The 23508-nt window shown below is 46.0% G+C and overlaps 1 protein-coding gene across 50 annotated transcripts in view; it reads left to right on the top strand.

Moving 5' to 3' along the window:
• CELF2 (CUGBP Elav-like family member 2) overlaps positions 1-23508 on the top strand; it is a 541589-nt gene that overhangs the window by 248076 nt on the left and 270005 nt on the right. For 3 of the 50 annotated variants that reach the window (XM_083572861.1, XM_083572870.1, XM_083572869.1), the window contains exon 1: positions 23334-23488. The exons of 45 other annotated variants lie outside the window; for them this stretch is intronic. In XM_083572861.1, coding sequence (XP_083428987.1) covers positions 23481-23488 — 8 coding nt within the window. In that variant the 5' untranslated portion in view covers positions 23334-23480. Of the gene's footprint in view, positions 1-23331; positions 23489-23508 lie in introns of those variants that run through there. 2 more of the 50 variants (XM_083572833.1, XM_083572835.1) reach the window with 2 other exon arrangements.

Raw genomic sequence — 23508 nt, 5'->3', positions numbered from 1 at the left:
CAGCTGTGCGTTGGAAAGCAGGTGTGCGAGACCTTGCTCTTCACCACATTCATGGCGGCTGGGAGAGCATGGATTTATCTGAGCAGCCAGAAACAAATATGTGTGTAATGCGAATGGAGAGATGATAAAATATATCCCAATCCTATTTTACAGCGCATTAGCCCTCCCACAAACACACACCACCTTTTGGCAAGATGCATGGGAACTCAAGGTGTTCAGATAACCGTCATCCTGTATCAATAAGATTTGACACTGTCTGTGCCATAAACGCAGCGCTTAATGGTTTGTATGATGTTATCTCTGCCAGTCATTCGTGAAATGTGGAGCCGCTGTTTCTTATTTATGTGGCATTGTTATGAGGATGGAGTGGGTTGTTTTGGAGACGGGCAGAAAAGGGGCCGCATCCTGGCACTCAGGCGGGCACGTTGCATATGGATTTGGGGCACTGTGTGTCCTTCAGGGGGCTGCTGGTTTTCATTATGGCAGTTTTGTTTGGTGGCAGAAAGGGTACTGCAGGTATGAGGAACATGCCTTGCAGCAGTGCAGAACCTGCAGCCCTCGGGATGTTGTTGAACTACAGTCATAAAGGTAAAGGGACCCCTGACCGTTAGGTCCAGTCACGGATGACTCTGGGGTTGCGGCGCTCATCTCGCTTTACTGGCTGAGGGAGCCGGCGTACAGCTTCCGGGTCATGTGGCCAGCATGACTAAGCCGCTTCTGGATGAACCAGAGCAGCACACGGAAACGCCGTTTACCTTCCCGCCAGTGCGGTACTTATTTATCTACTTGCACTTTGACATGCTTTCAAACTGCTAGGTTGGCAGGAGCTGGGACAGAGCAACAGGAGCTCACCCCATCGCGGGGATTCGAACCGCTGACCTTCTGATCAGCAAGTCCTAGGCTCTGTGGTTTAACCCACAGCGCCAGTAGCTTCAAGTTAAGTATTTTCGGGTTGTCCTCTGCAGTGACCCGGAAGTAACAGAGCGCGTTACTTCCAGGTTTCGCCGCTTGCACATGCGGAGACGCTCAAAATGACGTCACACGCATGCGCTGAAGCGGCGAAACACGACCCACGCACACACAGTCATGTGTTAAGTTTACTTCAGGATGTGAACAGGGCTCCGGAACGGATCCCGTTCGTATCCAGAGGTACCACTGTACAGTCCCTACCATCCCCAACTACTGGCTCTGATCATAGAATTGTACAGTTGGGAGGGTCATCTAGTTCCACCCCCTGCAATACAGGAATCTCAACAAAAGCATCCATGACAACCTCTGCTTAGAAAGCTTCAAGGAAGGAGAGTCCACAACCTCCTGAGGGAGACCATTCCACTGTCAAACAGCTCTTTCTGTCAGAAAGTTATCCCTGATGGCTGGAGCTCAATGGCGTTTGAGGTCCAACAGCCTGTTCCCACCAGAAGTGCATATATTCCAAAGATTTCCTGGCCTGAGATTGTCCCCAAGTTTGGAACCCTGAGACACCAAGCAAAGGGGAGACAGTTTATTTTAGAAAGCTAGTTTCCTACTTTCCCTGAGGGCTGCTGAGGACCTGCATGCCCTGAGGGAAGTCGGAAGCAACCGAGTCCAAGTCAGAGAGCACACAGACCAACAGCTCCATGTTGAACCGAGAGGACTCTGTCACTTCATTTTTTAAAAATAATGTACCTGTTTTAATGTTTTAAAATTGTAAGCCACCATTGGTGCCTTGGCAGAATGGCAGTATATGAATCCACTAAATAAACAAATTCTCCATTTCTCATTTTTCCAATGTTCTTCCCATTTTCATATCAGTTAAATGTGCTATCTTAGGCAAAATTGCTTCCAATTTTATGTACGTTAGGAGTAATTTACACTATTTCATAAGGGCTTAAAAAAAAAAAAGCAAACTGGTATGGAAATGTGAAAAATGGAGCTTAAGAATGGGGTAGGGAGGAGAGAAACTGAAAGAAACCAAAATGGAAAGATTCACCCATTCCTATTTGGACTTCATTTTAACAGCAAACATATATCTGTTCATGTATACATATACATATACTTATACATACATATATATATACATAGACACACACACATACATAGATATAGATAGATATAGATATCCAGAACAGTAATTCAGTTTCCTAACTTTTAGTTCCTAGCTGTTTCCATGGTAGGCTTATTATACATAAATAGATGGTGAAAGATAAAACCCGGCATGTAAAATCAGATCTAAAGAAGCACAATGGATCTAGTCACTTTTAGGTAGCTTTCATATTGTGATTTTGATTGATTTTTCATTTTTCTAGCGTTGGCACGGTACGTATGTCGAGCAGACAAATCTCTATATCATATCATTTAGAAGTGGCAACGTTAACTTCTGGGACTAATTAGTGCTCGTTCTTTTGACAGCAGATTGTGATTGTTCAGAACCACTGAGCTATAAAACTGCGCCATTAAGCCATCTGATTGAAGAATATATTCGCTGGCCTCTCCCCCTGGTGTTTTTTTTTATTATTATTCTAGAACTGAACTGAGCATCTAGAACTGTGTTAATCTATGGTTTCGCATCAAAACTACAAATACAGAATACTTTCATACCCATATTCATGTAACTAAGTGACTATTTGTTTTCTTGAAAGTGGGGCTCCTGGCTAGAACACCTTCACTAAACTACAGTTCCCAGGGGTTTTTGGGGGGTGAAGTTCTCACTGCTATAGACATACAAACCTTATATATGTTGGTAGTACAGCGGTACCTCAGGTTAAGTACTTAATTCGTTCCGGAGGTCCGTTCTTAACCTGAAACTGTTCTTAACCTGAAGCACCACTTTAGCTAATGGGGCCTCCTGCTGCCGCCGCGCCGCCGGAGCCCGATTTCTGTTCTTATCCTGAAGCAAAGTTCTTAACCTGAAGCACTATTTCTGGGTTAGCAAAGTGCGTAACCTGAAGCGTATGTAACCTGAAGCGTATGTAACCCGAGGTACCACTGTAAATATTTGTATTTGTATTAATTCGGTTCTTGACCAGGATGAGATGTCCTTGCCTGCCTCACCATTTCTTCCTTGCTAGTTATGCATCAAAAGGCAGTGGATCACATATTTTGGGTGAATTGCTTTGAAGTGGTTCCTTCCTCCCTCCCTCCCTCCCTCCCTTTCTTCCTTTCTTTCTTGTAGTATATAAATTACAGTGCCAGTTCTACCATTAGGCAATGTGAAACATCAACCTCAGGTGGCAGGTGCTGAGGGGCATGGAAGCAAACAGAGCAGTTTGTGCCACACCATCTGCCTTGCACCCTAGCTAGCCTGCTGCCCTCAGGTGCCATGGACAATGCTGCTGTTTTGCCATTGTTGTTGTTGTTTTTAATGCCAGTACAGTTGGCTTCTGTGCATAGAATAGGAGGGGAGAGCTTGTCTTCAAGGGCAGCCCAAGGTAGAGCATGTTACAGTAGTCTATACAGGAGGTATCCATGGTTTGCAATATTGTTGTTGTTGATGGTGGTGGTGATTGAGTTTAGTGGCTGCATTCTCTTGCCAAAGGCAACTCAAAGGAACTTACAACTATGACAAGCCGATCTTGGTCCACGACAGCGTTGGAAATAGTCACTTGTAGACACCCAGTGCCTTGCGGCTTTCAAATGACAAATATGAATCCAAGAGCACATCCAGATTATGTACCTGATCCTTCAGGGAGACTACAACACCATCACAAACTTGCTTAATTCCTAATTGACTATAGGGCTTAGTATGTCAGACTGGAGAGGTCCAGTCACAAAGTTCCTTGTGTGCTCTTGGACCAGTTATTCCCTCTCTTAACAAAGCCCAATCATTAGGATTACTGTGTGGATAAAATAGGGGTGTATATGCTTTACTCTGCTCCTTGGAGGAAGCCTACAATAAAAATGTCATAAATCAGTAAACATAGTACTTATAAACAATGGATTCCAAAAGTGTAAGAAGGTGAGAGGAGCTTCCTGGATCCAGCCAATCCATCTAGCCTAGCGTCCTGTTCTGTTACCTGTGGGGGACCAGGAAGCAGGAACCGAGTACAAGAGCTTTCTCCCTTCCCGTGGTTTCCAGCAACTGACATTCAGAAGCATTGCTTCATCCAACTATAGGGGGAGACCATAGCCTCCATGGCTAGTAGCCATCAATAGCCCTCTGCTCCATGAAAATTCATCTAAAGATCTGTAACTGTAAATGATAGCATCTGAGAGAATGCAATCCATGTGTCAAATGCTGTTTCATGACTTCAGCCACATCACGAACTAGGACCCTCGTACCTACAGGTCCGCTTCTCCTGGTATGCCCCACAGAGGACCTTAAGCTCCATAAATAGCAACACTCTAGAGGTCCCGGGCCCTAAGGAAGTCAGATTAGCCCAACCAGAGCCAGGGCCTTTTCAACACTGGCTCCGGCCTGGTGGAACGCTCTGTCTCATGAGACCAGGGCCCTGCAGGATCTGATTTCTTTCCGCAGGGCCTGTAAGACAGAGTTGTTCCACCTGACCTTTGGCTTGGAATCAATTTGATCCCCTCCCCCTCTTCCTGTTTCTTTTCTCCTTCTGTGATGGAGCTCCTATTTGGGGACTTCCCTGGCTTTTTTCTGGCCTACGTAGGACCAGTCTGGATAGTTGGCCTTGGTGAAGATTTGACGTTTTCATCCCCAAAAAGTTTTTGATTTGAGTTTCTACTGAAATGAGGCTGCATTTTAATGTTGTATTTTAATCTTGTTTTTAAGTTGTATTTTAATCAATTGTTTTTATATCTGGTGTTAGCTGCCCTGAGCCTGGTCTTGGCTGGGGAGGGCGGGGTATAAATAAAATTATTTATTGTTATTTATTATTATCACTCAGCACATGTTCCCGTCATTGACAAGCAAGTGCACAGCACCCACGTTTAAAGGTTTATAGCATGTGATGTAGGACAAGGGAAGGTAGCCTGTGGCCCTCTGAATGTTGTTGGGCCACAGTTACCAATCGTCCCTGACTATTGGCCATGCTTGCAAAGCGTTGATAGGACTTGGAGTCCAGCAAGCCTTGCCATAGATCTCGAATAGCCGTTCGCATCCATTCCAGACTGTGCTCAGAATGAGGTAACTTTTTCCTAGCTGGCTGTGACAACTGAGAAAAATATGTAAGCAAAAGAAGCCCCCGTTTTTTTCCAATTGCACAAACTTTTGGGGGGAGAACTTTGGGTGTAACCGCATTACCCTTTGCTACTGGCAGTGAAAGGACACAGCCTGTTAACTTCACCGCAGTTTCTCTCTCTTCGTAATGCGGTACAAAATGTCCTTTCGTCAGACACACTGGAGGTTCTCCCTCTCCCCTTCATTAGACCAGAAGCTCACGCACCAGGGATTAAATGTCATTCCCTTAGTTTTCTCAAGAAGCGGGATTTTGGACTCTTGAGTATTACCTCTTATTGAGCACTGCTCGTCTTAAGTGGCTGGATGCTGAAGCTTTGCAGTTCTCTTGTCCGTGGGATATTTCCGATTGTAGGGATAATAGACCTTGCTTTCGACTGAGGCTTCTCGGCGGTTTGATAAGGCCTGCTTTGAGTTTGCACTGTGGTAATTAGCAGCAGGTGGGGGGAGATTTCCGGAGAAGGGTTTCCCCGGGAGGTCAGGCAGCAGCCATGGCTGGCTAGAGCCAAATCCAGAGCAAAGGACCTCAAATTCAGCTGCTAAAGCTGGAAGTGGGCGCTTGAGCTGAACCCTAGAGGACAAGAGGCAGAAGGTCATTGTCTGTTGGCTGGTTGAGAGTAGAAAGCCAGGCTACCAAATACGGTATATTCATTCCACAGCATTTGTACGGCCTGCCAATAAGGACAGTACTATTATTATTACATTTCTAATACTGCCCTTCATCTGAGAATCGCAGGACAATATTACAATGTAAAGCCACAAAAAAATATTCCAGAGATAAGCCAGAAATGGGGAGCATCATGCCTGGGGGCTGAATTCATCCTCCAAGCCTCTTTATTTGGCCCTCTGAACAATGCTCAGGCCAAACACCTTTGCAACCACTTTCCTTGTCTGTGAGGAGGATAGAGAGGTGTCTGTGTGGAAACCTGCCTGCTGTTCAAAGGTAAAAGTTCGCCTCAATTTGCCTGCTCCCTGTTGCTTGTGGTTCCGGCCACTACGGGCACAATGGTACCTGGAACTGAATGCAGTCCTCGGGCTCAAAAGGCTTCCCTATACCTAACATAAGGAGAACCCTTGATTCAGGTTGAAAAGTTTGTAGGGGTGTGCACCTACAAGTTCCCGGTCAACCTGCAAGCCCCGTGGTTTTGGTTTTGTCATCCGTTCATAATACATACCCTGGGCCAGCATCCGTGAGCCACAGGACAGGCTGCTTGCAGTGGGGATAAACAGCTGACAGAGTCGTTTCGGAGAAGGAGAGAATAGTTTCACTTCAGTACTCAGGATGTTAAATGGAGCCATTACGGCTTTGATACGCTGCGTGTGCAGTGACCTTTACACAGGAAGTACCATTAACTGAACAGAAACACCGCCAAGTGTGTTTACAGGAGGTGATGTGTGGATTTGCTCTCTCACTCCGGCACAAAACACAGAACAAATGGGACAGGGGGTGGGGGAGTTGGAGCAACATCCTTAAGGAGCTGCGAGCATCGCTCCTCAGAACCCACCTTTTCCAGAGTCTGTATCTGAGCAGACAGAAGGCCCCTGGCATCTGCAGGTTGGGATGGGGCCTTATCTGAAATCCTGTTGCCAACAACTCCTGTAAACAACAATAATAAATAATAATAATAAAATTTTATTTATATCCCGCCCTCCCCAGCCGAAGCCGGGCTCAGAGCGGCTAACAACAAGAAAAGTAAAACAGCATTCTAAAATCAGTTCATCTTAAAATCAATTCAAAATCAAATTAATGGCAACTATTGGGCTAGGGTTCTGTGAGGATTGCCAGAGGAGGGGGTCAGGCTGCGCCCTGGCCAAAGGCCTGGTGGAACAGCTCTGTCTTGCAGGCCCTGAGGAAAGATGTCAAGTCCCGCAGGGCCCTAGTCTCTTGTGACAGAGCGTTCCACCAGATTGGGGCCACAGCCGAAAAAGCCCTGGCTCTGGTCGAGGCCCGGGATCTCCAAGATGTTTTTGTTTGAAGACCATAAGGTCCTCCGTGGGACATACCAGGAGAGGCGGTCCCGTAGGTACGAGGGTCCTAGGCCGTATAGGGCTTTAAAGGTTAAAACCAGCACCAATGAATTATGTAGACCAATGGTCTGAGTCAGTAAAACATAGCTTCCTGGGTTCCTTCAGGGAAGGGATCATAGATCAATGGCAGAACATCTGCTGTGTATGCAGAAGGCCCCGGGTTCATATCAGGCTCTGTCCCCGACATCTCTGGATACAGCTTGGAATGTCCTTGGTTTGAGACCTTGGACAGCTACTGCCAGTCACTGTAGATGGATCAAAGCAACTTCTTATGTTCCTCCTCGTTTCTTTCTTTAACTCAGTGTTCTTGTCATCTTAATCCTCTTTTGCAACTGGAAATAAGCTTTTCAATATGTTTAGGCTGAGCTGAGCTGGCCCCTCATTTTTACCACCCCCATTTGCAGGTGGCAAATTTGGGAGCAGCAAAGTGGGCAGAAATCAGAAACTTACCTGTTGCACTCTGAGCAGCTAGTGGCTCCTGCCCCCACTCTTTTGTGTGTACACGTGGGGTCACACAGAAGTGCCTTAAGCATTGTCTGCACTCTGATTCGCTCCTGAATAATGCTATGACATCACACTGTTCTGAAGCCAAGTCAGAGTGATGGCAATCTGTCTTGCCATCGCTCCAAGAGGGCTTTAAGGTTCTGGAAAATAATGTGGTTGCTAGAAGAGGTTGCTGGTGAGAGATTTGGTTGCGGGTAACTTACACACGCAGAGGTGAATGTTTGCTTCAGATAACCTTTTTCCTTTCTCTTGCCCCACTGTCTCTTTTAGATTATAAATTCATTGCAGCAGAGCCTTGTCTATTTTGCCGAGGAAAGCATCATGTATACCAATTGTTTGGTCAGATTAATCAGGGACGTCCAACTCCCAATAGACTGTGATCTGCTCACAGTATAAAAAAACTGGCAGTGATCTACCCATTGTCGTAAAAAGACTGGCAGTGATCTACCCCAAGTTGTGGAGCTTTTTTTAGTAAGCCAAGTTGGTGGGTTTTTTTTCTTTTTTGTAAGGAGATTACTGAGGGGTCAGAGGTCAATCAGGATCTACCAGGAAACCCCGTGATCTACCAGTAGATCGCAATCTACCTGTTGGACATGCCTGAAATAAATAAATGAAAGCTTGGTTTTGAACTTTGCAGAACTTAGGCGGAATGTTGTGTCAGGTAGTTATTATGTGGCACTGTGAATTAATGCAGTGCTTAGTACTGTATTAAGTGAGAGGCAGTGTGGTGTGGTGGTTAGAGTGTCAGATTGAGACTCAGGAGACCAGAGTTCAAATCCCCACTCAGCCATGAAAATCACTGAGTGACCTCAGGCCAGTCACTCACTCTCAGCCCAACCTACCTCACGGGATTGTTGTCGGATAAAATGGCAAGGGGGAGGCTGAACAGATTCCATGCTGGGAGAGCAATGATTCCAGGGTCTGCAGGAAATGCTCTCCACCGTCAGTGTTGACAGTAAAATGATCCAACTCATGCCCATCCAAAATGCCTAATCCCAATGTACACATTATAAAATAAAATTACATTTTAAAATGTTTGTCAACTTTTACATATTCTGGTTAGGCTTGCCTGAACAATACAAAACAAAATGTTTATACCTCAATTCTTCCTACTGCAATCACGCCATTCTTATATTCATAGCTGTCAACGTTTCCCTTTTTTAAAGGGAAATTCCCTTATTCCGAATAGGATTCCTCGCAAGAAAAGGGAAAAGTTGACAGCTATGCATATTTTCTTCTCTTTTTTAAATCATTAAAAATCCTAGTTGCAATCATAAGTTTTAAGAGGTCATTTAAAGGCACAGAGAGAGATGTACACACACACACACACAGAAATTATAAAACATTATATAATTTTAAGTTGAAGCTGGTGTGTTGAAAGTGAAGGGTAATTATAGATTGCTTAGAGAAATCAAGAAGCCTTCATCAACCTCAGCCAAAAGAGAAGCAGATCAGCCTTTAAGGAATATCTTTCTCCAGAATGTTTTGTACTTAGCCTGATATTCACTTTCTGGAGAACAGGGGGGGAAATGTTTCCCTCCAATGCAAAAACCTATTCAGTCACATCCATACCATACATTGAAAACACAAGGCTTCCCTAAAGGAATCTTGGGTACTGTAGTTCCCCCTACAGTTCCCCTGGGACACCGGTGGCACTGTGGTCTAAACCACTGAGCTTCTTGGGCTTGCCAATCAGAAGGTTGGTGGTTCGAATCCCCACGACGGGGTGAGCTCCCGTTGCTCTGTCCCAGCTCCTGCCAACCTAGCAGTTCGAAAGCACACCAGTGCAAGTAGATAAATAGGTACCGCTGTTGTGGAAAGGTAAACGGTGTTTTCATGCACTCTGTTTTCCGTCACGGTGTCCCGTTGCACCAGAAGCAGTTTGGTCATGCTGGCCACATGACCCGGAAAGCTGTCTGTGGACAAACGCTGGCTCTCTTGGCCAGCGAGATAAGCGCCGCAACCCCAGAGTCACCTTTGACTGGACTTAACTGTCCAGGGGTCCTTTATCTTTACAGTTCCCCTTACAGATAGGGTTGTGGTTGACAGTGGAAACACACCAACTTGGATGCCCAACTAATTTCAGTAGGGAGAGCATTCCACGTGGCGGACACCATAGTGGGAAAAGACGAACAGATCTCTGTAGACTGAAGCACATTCAGGAGCGGCCCAGCTCCCTCTGTTCCCCTGTAACTCAGAGACTGCTTGAGCGTGTTTTTTCCTAATTCTGTGCCTTGTCATCCTTAAATACAAAAACCAATAACCCAAGCGCCAGTTTCCAGGCACTTGGTACGCTGGAGATGGATTAACTCCCATGCAGGATGGAGAGAGTCACCTTCCAGGGCTTCTCTCTTCACAGCTGGCTTTGAGGCAGTAAATTGAGGTAAACTGATCAGTGAGGTTGAAAAGGAGCAAGCAGCAGGCCTCCACTTTCAGCTTCAAGAGGCTGCGAACTGATCTTGTCATTTTTATTCTCCAAACACCCCACTCCCCCCGCACCCGCGGACACTCAGACAGATCTTTAAGGAGGATTTAAGCTGGTTACAGCTGAACCTGCCCCACGGAGCTTAGGAAACGGCACCTGTCCGAGAGCAGCCACATGCTAATAAAAGCCCCAGGTGGCTTCACAGAGACGTAAGAGGAAGGAAGTGGCCTGGCTGAGGGTGCCGCTCTGTTAAAGGAGCTACAGCAGAGGAAGAAGCTTTGGCACTTGCATAGTACAGGTGTTGTAGCTGTGAACCAATTCTTAGGGAGGTAAATAGGAAGGTGAAGGGGGTAAATAGCAGTAGGGTTTTCAGGAATGATCCAGGAGCTAGGAGAAAAGACACTTGTGCTGTTTTGTACTCAGTTTTTGGTTTGCCAAACCCTCCAACATTATTGAATAGGGATATCCTATTTAATAATACAGTGGTACCTCTGGTTACGTACTTAATTCGTTCCGGAGGTCCGTTCTTAACCTGAAACTGTTCTTAACCTGAAGCACCACTTTAGCTAATGGGGCCTCCCGCTGCTGCCACTCCACTGCTGCACAATTTCTGTTCTCATCCTGAAGCAAAGTTCTTAACCCAAGGTACTATTTCTGGGTTAGCAGAGTCTGTAACCTGAAGCGTATGTAACCCAAGGTACCACTGTAATACTAATACCCCACCCATCTGTCTGGGTTGCCCCGGCCACTCTGGGCTGCTTCCAACAAATATAAAAACGTAATAAAACTTTAAACGTTTAAAAAACTTCACTATACAGGGCTGCCTTCCGATGGCGCGGGGTCAGATAACTCTATACCAGCAGTTCTCAACCTGTGAGTCCCCAGATGTTGTTGGACTACAACTCCCATCATCCCTGAGCTCTGGCCTTGCTAGCTAGGGGTGATGGGAGTTGTAGTTCAACAACATCTGGGGACCCACAGGTTGAGAAAGGCTGCTCTATACCCTCCAACATTTTCAGAAAATAGGAACATCCTACCATAACAACAGAGGGACGCGGGTGGCACTGTGGGTAAAACCTCAGCGCCTAGGACTTGCCGATCGCATGGTCGGCGGTTCGAATCCCCGCGGCGGGGTGAGCTCCCGTCGTTCGGTCCCAGCTCCTGCCCACCTAGCAGTTCGAAAGCACGCTTAAGTGCAAGTAGATAAATAGGTACCGCTTTATAGCGGGAAGGTAAACGGCGTTTCCGTGTGCTGCTCTGGTGCCGGTTCGCCAGAGCAGCTTCGTCACACTGGCCACGTGACCTGGAAGTGTCTGCGGACAGCGCTGGCTCCCGGCCTCTAGAGTGAGATGAACGCACAACCCTAGAGTCTGTCAAGACTGGCCCGTACGGGCAGGGGTACCTTTACCTTTACCTTTTACCATAACAACAACTTATTTATACCCCCACCCATCTAGCTGGGATTCCCAACATTTCTCTGATGAAAATGGAGGTGTCCTAAGGAAAAGTGGGACATTCCAGGATCAAATCAGAAACCAGGACAGCTTCTGTAAATCTGGGACTGTCCCTGAAAAATAGGGACACTTGGCGGGTCTGGTTTCTTCTGCAAACCAAAAAATCTGCTCTTTGGTGCCCGCCAAGATGGTGGAGGAAATGGGCAGCTCTGTTTTTTGTCTTTGTTTGTTTGTTTTCTGGAGCAGTCAAGGAGCAAGACTGAGGGGGTTAGCAAGCAGGGAGGAGCAGAAATGAAGTGGGGAGTACAGAGGGAGGGAGGATTGGCGGAAACCTCCTTTGCACCCAAAACAACACACACCAAGGCACACAGCTTACCCTTCTGCCTTAAGCAGTGTTTCCGTGGTTCAGAGGAAAGAGACTATTATCTTGCAGTTGCTAGAGACAAGGTGGAAGATGCAACCAGGTCTTCAGGCGAGGCCAAGGTGATCTGGAAGGCGTGCTTATGAATAAGCATTAGATTTTGGTACTGTTTAGTTACAAAACATCAGTAGGCATGCCTATGAACCTAACTAAAAGTGTGGGGTTAGTGAAGTCCGTAGGGCACAAAGAGTGGGAATCCTGTGGGTCAAATGTGGAAAAGTCTTATTTGAGTGGGTGGGGTTATGGATACATGCCATGTTCAAAACAACTCTGCAAACGATTCCACAGCCCTCCAACTCTAACTCTCAACATAATCTCTGGCTGGCAGATACTGTTGCTTTACAGGTGCCCTGAAGTGCAGCCAAGCTATTACCTACTGTAATATTTCTCTTTTATTTCAGTAAGCATTATAATGGGGAGAGGAGGGCTAAGGAAGGAAAGCAAGTTTTGCAGCCTGGTAAAAAGCTGGCTTATCCCAGGCCAAAGAGACTAAGCTGTTGTTGCATGGTGGGAAACAGGACTTTGAGATCAGGCTTAATCCTGCATCTCATTGAAGAATCTAAAGTCCTTGAAACTGTTATGCCCTCATTCAGTTTCTAATAATACCTCCGTAGCCCTTGAATAACTTGTGGATTTGTAAATCAGTTGTCAAATGTACTGTATGTTAAAATATCTCTTAATAGGGCTGTTCCAGAACTGGTTATCTTGATTGGCTTCAGTTTTCTTGTGCTGGAAAGTGCCTTCTGTTTTTGGCAAGCAGAATGGAATCACATGTTCGAAAGCTGTTCTTTGGAGAACAATTTTCCTCCTGCTGCTTTCCCACCACTGTCTCATTTCCCCATGCTAGTGTTTGAGCTTATTGGCTGTTGCAACGTTTGAATCTATTGGCTGTTGCAACATTTGGTGGATGTTACCTTGGCACTTATGGGACATGGGTGGTGCTGTGGGTTAAACCACAGAGCCTAGGACTTGCCGATCAGAAGGTCGGCGGTTCAAATCCCCGTGACGGGGTGAGGTCCCGTTGCTCAGTCCCTGCTCCTGCCAACCTAGCAGTTCAAAAGCACCTCAAAGTGCAAGTAGATAAATAGGTACCGCTCCGGCGGGAAGGTAAACGGCGTTTCCGTGCGCTGCTCTGCTTTCGACAGAAGCGGCTTAGTCATGCTGGCCACATGACCCGGAAGCTGTACGCCGGCTCCCTCGGCCAATATAGCGAGATGAGCGCCGTGACCCCAGAGTCGGCCACGATTGGACCTAATGGTCAGGGGTCCCTTTACTTTACCTTTACCATGGCACTTTGGATAGTGTGGCATGGATAGGGCTGCCTTCTGCTGGGAAAATTTTGTTTGTAGAGAAAGAGAAAACACAATTAATTTTAAAAGTCCATTTTAATAATAATAATAATAATAATAATAATAATAATAATAATAGGTGAACACTGATATTAAACAAAGTCCTTACAACGTCTCCCTTTCTGTGCCTTTTTGGTGATATGTGAAGGAGAATAAGAGCAGAAGATCGTCCCAAATGGTTTGGGCACGAGGGGATTCCTTGTGCTTCTCTTTAAAAATAAATAAATAAGCACTTACGTGAATGTACCCCCTTATTTCAGTTCTGCAACAACATTTGACATTATAGCATTAGTGCCTAATGTATACAAGCATTGCTAATGTACTCGAATTAAAACACTGAATGCCACTGTACCCGTAGCTCAGCCATTAAAAATACATTAATGTTCCGTTTCCTGCAAATTGGCCCCCTTTCTCTGTAATTTATTCGGCAATAACGGCTATTTTTGTACATATATTTCCCTGGAAAGTTAATAGCCCCCCTCTGAAAGCTTTTTCGAGTCGCAGAACATCCACAGAGTGCAATGACGTTGCCTCAGCTTTGCTCTTAGGTTGGGTTGGGCTGGGGTCCTGTCTTTGTGTGTTTTTCTTTCTCTAAGGTCATTGCAATTTGGCTTCCAGGGTGCCACGGCCTCTCTGGGGCCTTGACCGCTCTGGTCTGTGTAACGATTGAACCCACTTTGCCGGCGCTGGAGAATTAAGCCCGCTTGCCCTCCTCTCGTGAGCACAGATTCTTAATTAAGCAACGAGTGCAGATGCCTCGGTCCTCCCAGGAATCAGGCAGCAATAATGCTGCAAAGTGTTCATTTTTTAAAAAATGAATAAGACGAGAGCTGTGAATGCATGCCAGAGGAGGAAAGCGGTCGGCCTCAGCTTCCGGCAGAAGCGGTGAATCTTTCAGCTAAGCGAGGGATTCTTTTGAAGCTGCATGGTTTTTAAGTAGGAGGGGCATTGAGTGACACACACACACACACACACCAAATTTCCCATGTGATTGCTTTCTCTCCCTTTCCGCCACCCGCACCCCCCCTTTTCCTGTGCAGTGTGGTTTTTTAAAGCCTTGAAAAACAGACTCAGAGCTGCCTTAAAGAGGGGAAGCTCCTGCCACAGCAGCGACAGGCATGTTGCCGCACACTTCAAGATAACAGCCGTCTCGGAGATGCACTCAGAGATGAAAATGCAAAAAGAGATGCAGGGCTATATAGGAAAGCTTGCCCCTGGGCAAGATGTTTTCTCTTTGGTGGTTTTAATTCCTTGAATCCTGCCAAGTGATTTGAGGTGGGTGGGATGGAATCGACGGGCAGGTGGGGAGAGGAAGAAAGGCATGGAGTTCCTTTGTACTTTGCTGGTTATAAATGGGGTTTTATGCAGGTTCCATTCCCTTGCAACCTGCCAAGGGTCATGCAGATCTTCCTCCCCTCCACCACCACATCTGATTTTGTATGTTCACTTCCCCTCCACGGAGCAATGGGAAGTGTCAGAGTGAAAGTCAGGAGGCTTGCGGGAGAGGGAGGGTGAGCTTATGCAACGGTTTGCAACAGAGAAATCTTGCACACGCAAAAATGCTATGTGGTCTGCACAAGCTCAGAGCCTAACAGACTCGGGTATTAGTTTTCCAAATAAGTCTACAAAAGAAGGTCACTTGCTTGCCTGAACGCAGTGCTCTCTAACTACTTCTGAGAAGGCAGAGGGCCTTCTCGGTAGTGGCACCCGCCCTGTTGAACGCCCTCCCATCAGATGTCAAGGAAATAAACAACTATCTGACTTTTAGAAGGCATCTGAAGGGAGCCCTGTTTAGGGAAGTTTTTAACGTTTGATGTTTTATTCTGCTTTTGATTCTGTTGGGAGCCTCCCAGAGTTGCTGGGGAAACTCAGCCAGATGGGCGGGGTATAAATAATAAATTGTTGTTGTTGTTGTTGTTGTTGTTGTTGTTGTTGCTCACTGCCCTAGCTGGAAGTTCTGTCAGATGAAACAAGAGGTGTGACCTCAACAAGCCAAAGATGACTTTTTTCTTTGCATGATCATTAGGTCCTGGTAGAACTTAGAGCTACTGAAAGATTCCTTATCGGTTGAACTTTGCATGGTTTTAGGACAAAAGGAGGGCCACATCTTCTTCTTGTTGTTGTTTAGTCGTTTAGTTGTGTCCGACTCTTCGTGACCCCGTGGATCAGAGCACGCCATGCACTCCTGTCTTCCACTGCCTCCCGCAGTTTGGTCAGACTCATGTTTGTGGCTTCGAGAACACTGTCCAACCATCTCGTCCTCTGTTGTCCCCTTCTCCTTGTGCCCTCCATCTTTCCCAACATCAGGGTCTTTTCCAGGAAGTCTTCTCTTCTCATGAGGTGGCCACATCTACTCTTTGCCTATTTGGCCAGTGCTTCTGTTCTCCAGCAGTGCCATTGGCCACAACAACCTCCATCTCAGTAGCATCTGACATAGGTATCACATCCACCTTCACAGCTGCTTTACGCAATGTCATAGCACAGAGAGGAATTGTGGGGAAAGACATGAAGAAGGATTTGGTAACTGCTTTGCATGCAAACGTCCTGGGTTCAATCCCTAGCATCTCCTGGTGGGACTGGGTGAGACCCCTGTCTGAAACCCGAGAGAGCTGCTGTCAGTCAGTGTAGACAATACTGAAGTAGGTGGACCAATAGCCTGACTTGGTGTAAGGCAGCTTCCAGCTGGTAGCTACTGCCACTTCAGCCCTTCTCCAGGGGTCTTCTGGTCTCCTCCCTCTCACTGCACAAGCATCCAGTCCTTCTTTTGATCCTCCCACTGCAGATTTTATGGTCTTGGGCCACCGCCTCTTCTTGTAAGGTTGCCTAAAGAGTCAACTCTCTGTTGGCCTAGGCTTCCTTCTTATCTGATGCAAGGAGCCTCTGCTTCCTACGGCCAGAGACATTTTAGCTTCCTGTGCCAGTTTCTTCTTTGAATGCCTATTATCCTAACTAATTTAAGGTTAGCTTAGAGCTTAGTACGCACTCTGCCAGCCAGTAGAAAAGGACTAGCAAAGGGAGGGTGTGTGTGTGTGTGTGTGTGTGTGTCCATTAGCAGATGAAATCTGACTGCCTCAAGAAACTGAAAATCTTTGCTTGTAAAGTAAACCTGGCAGTAGTTATGGGGCTTGCTCCTTGTGGATTGCAGGTAATTTAATTCACAGTGCATTTGCTTCCCTCTGGAGTAGATCTTGACAACAGCACAATCACGTGCACACACATGCACACACACTCCAGTCAAACAGCTCCAATTTAATCCTAGGTGTATAGCTATCATGTGGCTCAAGTGTGTTTTTCTAAACTATACATGTAGATACAGGCACTTCATTTTCCAAACACTGGAAAAACTGCACATATGCAGGGTGGGAGTGGGGATGCATGGGAACCACTCTGTAACAAAACCAGCACTACTTTCCCTCTGCTGTTCATACATTGGGAACATAAGTAGAGCCTTTCTGGGTCAGGCCAAAGGCCCATATAGTCCAGCCTCTTTTTCTCGCTGTGGCCAACCAGATGGTATCGGGGCAGGAGCCAGGAGCAGGCCGGCAGTGACTCGCACCCGGTGTCAGTGTAGTGAGCTCTTTATTCAAAGAAACAAGCAGCTCAGGAGGCCAGGCCTATGGAGCGCAGGAACTCCTGCCCCAATGAGGCAGTTGCGAGGGCTGAAGGTCCCTGCCTTCCCACAGTTCTCTTAAATCTCCTCCTTCCCCTGGTTCATTCCCAAGCAAGCTGAGGCCCCTTTGTCTTGCCTGTATTTGCTTGGCCCTCTTCATATCTCTTTGGGTTCTGGGAGACCAGAAGAGAGAGGAGATGGTCGCTGCAGGAGGGAGAGACAGCCTGGCTTCCTGAGCAGCCTGAGTCATTGCTGTCTCTTTGTCCATTTCCTCTCCAGCTTCCTCTTCTGCCTCTGCTTCTGGGCTGCTCTCTGCCACAGACTCTTCCTGCTCATTAAACCCTGTTGCCTCTTCAGCTTCTGATACCTTCTCCATCCAGTCCTCTCCCTCTTCTCACTCTGACCACATATCGTCATCCTACCACCAATCTCCTGGCTCTGAGCCTTAGATAGATAATTTATTACGGTCAAAGACCAGCTCACATAACATAACACAATAAAAACAACGTTCATAAAGATAAAATATACAATCGGAGCAGATTGCAGCAATAGCTCATGAGTTAAAATTGAGATATATACATACACCTGTACAACTGAGATTTGGGCTACCGTAACAAAAATTGACCCTGAGGCGCTCCAAAGGGCAAATTCAGCATTTCCCTAGTCAGCTATTTTCCTCTAGAGGATGATCTGTGCCTACAAATCTGGGCGCAGAATCTGGCTACCAGCCAGGTCATCTTATGGGCTCTGAGCCTTCTTTCCCTAGGGGTCCCTTGGAGGGTTCCCCAGCTGGTGCCTCCCACCCCACTCCTCTGCATCCAGCCAGACCATAATAGATGGCTACAAGAAGCTTGCAAGCAGGACTTGAGTACTCCAAGAGTGGAGAAGAGAGTGTAGGCATCCAGAAATCAGAGGTACACTTCCTCTGATACTGGAGGGCCTATTTGGAAAGCCGTGGGTGAAAATCCTTTCGATAAGCCTGTCTTGCATGAGCATGCTTCATCCGAACCATTTGGCACTGTAACTCCCGTTTCTGCTGGCACTGAATGCAAAAGCATTTCGCATCTGCCTTGTGATTGTGACATTAAATCAACAAATGGCTAGTTAAGCGTTTTGCAAACTGTATGTGGAACACTCCCTAAAGGCTTGACTCTGTAACATCATATAAATACAAGGGTGACTCAGGCAACTACAGAATGAGACAGAAGCTCAGCCTTTCACTCTGCTGCTGTTCCAGGCCCAGACTTTGAAATAATTTCATTGAATGAGCTCACATGGTCTATCCAGTTTCTAAATATACTGGGCAGATATGTGTGTGTTTGTGTGTGTGTGGACAGATAAATAACGTTTCCCCTCTTCTGCCGGGTACAAATAAGAAGATTACAGAAACTGTAGCTATACTTCTGTTGAAAGCAATGAAGGCATGAGCTAAAATCCAAATAAGCATGACCACATTTCCCTACCTGTCAATACTTATTCGATCTTGTATCTCACCTTTGCTTGTTCACAGCCCTATAAATCTTAGATGGTGATCAGTTCATCGGTTCAATAAATTGACACATTGCAGGCAGGGAGGCATTCATGTGCCTAGAGTTCGACTTAGGCACTGGAGAACATCTCTTGCAAACATGGATGCCAGTTTTGTGCCCGTCTGTGTTCCATCCTGGCAAGGAAGTGGCTTGGAGCATGTATTTTGGCCAGATAAAAGCACTAGCGGAGTAAAGCTGGACCAAGGAACGGTGTGGCCTGGGAAACGGGCCAAGGGACAGAAAGAGAATTGGGGGGAACGTTCATCTCCTGGGCCTGTGGTTCCCCGAACCATCAAGCACAGCTTGGGTGCTATATAGATTATCGAATTTGCCAGAGTTGTAAATTGAGTTGTTCTTTTTTTTACACAACTGTTGTATGCTACACTGAAGTGTTTATATTTTATGCATTCGTGCATTGTATATGTTCTGTGCTTGTGTTTTCCTGACCCTGGCTGTGTTGTCATTCTGATAGCGTTGCCTAAAACTCTTATTGAAAACAGAAGATAGCATCCATCAAGCTTACTAAACCTGATTACTAGAGAGTCAGCTCCGTTGAGCGCGCTAAGGCATAGAGAATTTGCTTCCAGGATCAATCCTGTGCATCTCCAGCTTAGGGGCTTGGAACGTTCCCTGCCTGAAACATTGGACTGTTTCTACCAATCGGCGTCAAGAACACCAAGCTAGATGGCGTATTGGCCTGAGTTCATTTAAGGCACTGCCCTGGGTTTCTAGATTCAGTTGCATGCGTGGCCAATGCATGCTGCATTTGTACCCCGCTCAATGGCAGTAATTTCAGGACATGTAGCAACTCTGAGATTGACCCAATAAATCCAGCTCCCCCCTCTACTTTCCCTGCAGCACAGCCTGCCCCCCTCCCCCAGTTCTCTCCCCAGCCCCCTTCCTTTAGGAACACTGCTTCTTTCTCCCCATTTTATCAAGAATGTTGATATCTAGGGCATGAATGCCAATGCCGAAACGTACATTCAATTAGGAGCCAGCTCCTGACTGACCTACATAACAGTTCATTCATGAGATAACATGACCTGCAGCCATAGAGATGAGAAGGGGGGGGAGTCAGTTGATTGAGCCAGGCTTGGCTGTACATGCCGCAAACTCTCTGGTGACTGGGGGAATCGTCTAAAATTAGAGCATGTTACACAGTACCAAGAGGGGCTTTTGGCACACCATTTTCCATTCTCTCTCTCTCTCTCTGCAGCAATATTTCTTTTATGAGATGGGCATAATAATTTGTCACTTTGGCTCTCCCTGTAATCCTCGAAGGCTTAACTTTCATTAGCACGGTGCACTTAGGTAGACGGCAAGATGAGCAATTAGGTCCTTGATGGTTATGGTTTTCTGCTGTCAGCTGTGGCGAAAGGGACTAGATAGAGTCAAAGGTGAGGTGGTGGCATAAAAGACGTAATGCTGTGCAAGTGGAAGCTCTGATGCCTTACATGGGCACAGATATATTATTATTGGGGGGAGGGATATGCCAGCCTCAGGATGCGGGTGGCGCTGTGGGTTAAACCACAGAGCCTAGGGCTTGCCGATCAGAAGGTTGGTGCTTCGAATCCCCACGACGGGGTGAGCTCCTGTTGCTCAATCCCTGCTCCTGCCAACCTAGCAGATCGAAAGCACACCAGTGCAAGTAGATAAATAGGTACCACTCCGGCGGGAAGGTAAACGGCGTTTCCATGCGCTGCTCTGGTTTGCCAGAAGCAGCTTAGTCATGCTGGCCACGTGACCCAGAAGGTGTATGCCGGCTCCCTCGGCCAATAAAGCGAGATGAACGCCGCAACCCCAGAGTCGGTCACGACTGGACCCAATGGTCAGGGGTCCCATTACCTTTACCTATGCCAGCCTCGCGCAACTTATATATGACAGTGGATGCTCGGGTTGTGAACATGATCCGTGCGTGATCCGTTTGCAACCCACAGCGGCGCGTCTGCGCACGTGCGGGTTGTGATTCGGCGCTTCTGCGCTTGTGCAAAATGTGATTTAGCGCTTCTGTGCATGCACGACTGCCAAAACCTGGAAGTAACCCGTTCCAGTACTTCTGGGTTTCGGCGGTCCGTAACCCGAAAAAATGCAATCTGAAGCGGCTGTGACCCGAGGTATGACTGTATATGTGCTGTACTATATTTCATCAGCATATGTTTATAAGAATATTAACACACACACATTTTTATACAGTGATATGCATGATTCATAGAATCATAGAACCGTAAAGTTGGAAGGGACCCTGAGGGTCATCTAGTCCAACCCCCTGCAATGCAGGAATCTCAGCTAAAGCATCCATGACAGATGGCCATCCAACCTCTGCTAATAAACCACCAAGGAAGGAGAGCCCACCACCTCCTGGAGGAGACCGTTCCACTGTCAGATAGCTTTCATTCCTGATGTTGAGTCAGAATCTCCTGTCTTGTAACTTAAAGCCATTGGTTCAAGTCCTACCCTCCAGAGCAGGAGAAAACAAGTTTGCTCCATCTTCCATGTGACAACTTTTGGGATATTTGAAGATGGCTATCGTATCTCCTCTCAGTCTCTTCTTTTCCAGGCTAAGCGTAGCCAGCTCTTTCAACTGTTCCTCATAAGGCATGGGTTCCAGACCCTTGATCATCTTGGTTGCCCTCCTCTGCACACCTTCCAGCTTGTCAGTATCCTTCTTAAATTGTGGTGCCCACCCGGAACTGGACTCAATACCCCCAGGTGGGGTCTGAGCAAGGCAGGAGTGCTTCTTGGCTCAGGTAGCATTGTTGCTGTTGCTGCTGCTGTGCCCACCTATCACCAGCAAAATTAAGTGGATGGTGCTGCCACAAACCTGCATGGTGTCAGCCCTACTTAGGTCTTCGTTATATCCATGCCATCTGCCCTGGAATAAAGCCCAGATCCAAAGGGATGCAACTGCATGTTATCTCAGCAAATGTGCATAGCTACTGCTGGGTTTGCTGACTAAATGTGGAGGGGACACTTGTTTAGAAGAATCTGTAGGCAGGAAGTGTACAGCTTTCTACTATTTACATTCCTGAAGAAGGAAAGGGGAAATAAAATGAATAGCAACAAAATATGAGACGAGGAGCTTTTGGTCTTTTTCAGTGTGTTCAGTAATTAGGGACAGAGAGATCTGTCAATTTTAGTTTTTTGAAAGTGCTAACAAATTTTCATAAGAACTTTTTGAAAAAAAGGTAGGAAGGAAGGAAGGAAGGAAGGAAGGAAGGAAGGAAGGAAGGAAAAGAAAGAAATTGGTGGCTAAACATGGAAAACTGAACTTAAGAATGGAAAGAAAATAATAAACTCCCCCCCCCAAAGTCTTATTTAGTTCCCCACATTTCTTCATCAGTTTCCCCCATTTTTTCAAGTCTTGATGAAAATTCATGATCATTTCTCCTAAGCTATGTTTTTTTGTATGCAATTTTCTCTACCATAATGCATTTTTAAATATTACATTCTCTAATATATACATTTTAGGCACAGTTTCCAATATTTAGCACATTTTAGTAAACATTATTTTGTTGGAGAAGTGCATCACAACATTCAGAGAAGTGCAAATTTTGAAGGATGGTTGTGTTTTGGCTTGCTTATTTATTTTTCTGGAAACAGAAAATGTGAACCAAGCTGAATTTCACTTCCACTCCTAGCTTAAGCCTTTTCAAACCTATCAGTTCTCCCTGGTAAAAAAAATCATAAGGCCAGTATGTTCCCTCCCCAACCCTGCTTCCATGTCAGATCAGACCTGTTTTCAGTCTTGGGTTCTTAACTACTGGAGGGTAGGGGTTTAAAAAATGGTTTAAAATGACCAAAGGGGATTCTCAGATGAGAATCAAGAGGCAGGGAAAGGGTTAAGCACACACAAACTCACTCTTCCTGATTCTCACTTACGAAAAACATACTTCTGCACATTATCCACCCCACATTTGGTTTACAGAAATTTCAAATTGAGACACAGTCAAATTTCTCCCTAATATACACACAGTAGGGCAAAGCGTATATTCCTCATATAATGCAATTTTTGTGTGCTTGTTTCACTAATGCATGCATTGGGATATATGTTTTCGTAAAGAAAAGTACACAGTATTTGGCTGGACAGCTGCATTGCAAAATTCAGAGAAGGGTGGATTTTGAAGGATCACTGCATAACCCTTTGTGTTTTGCTCCAGAAAGTGCAAATTTTGTATGCTCACCTTTAAATGTGAACCAAATCTAACATGTCTCTCAACCCTGAAAACCTGTGAAGTAGTTTAGGCTTGAGAGTGTGGACTTCATGGCTGAGTAGGGACTTGAACATGGGTAAGGAATTTCCCGGACATATCTGGAATTTTTCCGTCGAAAATAGCGTCTGGGTAGAATTTCTGAAAATCAGTAAAAATGTCCTGGAAAACTCAGGCGTAGGGCAACCCAAAGTTGAAAGTGTCAAAAAAAAATTTGGTTAATTTCCTGAAAAAAATAGCTCAGAAACTTCTTGCTCAACAACCTTTATGTCTGGATTTTCACTTTTTGAAATATGGCAAACCTAAGCATGGGTTTCTATGATATTGTTAGCTGAAAAACACACAGAGACACACAGAGACTATTCAGTCCACTGTTCATCCACTCACAACTTAACTTGGTGGTCTGTGAACAGAAGAAATCTTGCATTGACCATCAACTTTCACATCCATAAAAATGGTGTTCATCTAATTGTGGTTGATATAAACTCAACCCAACACTTCTGGAGTAGCAAATGGATATATTTTTTAATTGAAATGTTGCTGCGCGTCTCTCTAATAAACTATGAGATAGTTCCCCTCTGCTCTTAAAAGTATTTCTAGAGTTCTAAAACGCCAAGGCCTTTGCTTGGTGCAGAAATGTGTGTGTCTGTGAGAGAGAGAGAGAGAGAGAGAGAGAGAGAGAGAGAGAGGTGGGGGAAGTTTTGCTGGCGAACGGATGTCTTCGCATATTGCCAAACCACAAAGGAAGCTGCAGAGCGGAGGCTCAAGGTCTCTGGTGCAAAAACTGCTCGACCAGTTGAGAAGCAGGAACTGGTGAAGATCTGCATGGAGCCATGTTGAGGTATTCTTTTTAAAATGGTT

This window comes from Podarcis filfolensis (assembly GCF_964270895.1).
Source record: "Podarcis filfolensis genome assembly, chromosome: 10".
NCBI classification, from domain to species: Eukaryota; Metazoa; Chordata; class Lepidosauria; order Squamata; family Lacertidae; genus Podarcis; species Podarcis filfolensis.
Note: the sequence above shows the minus strand (reverse complement) of the source record. Positions and strands in the feature narration are given on the sequence as shown.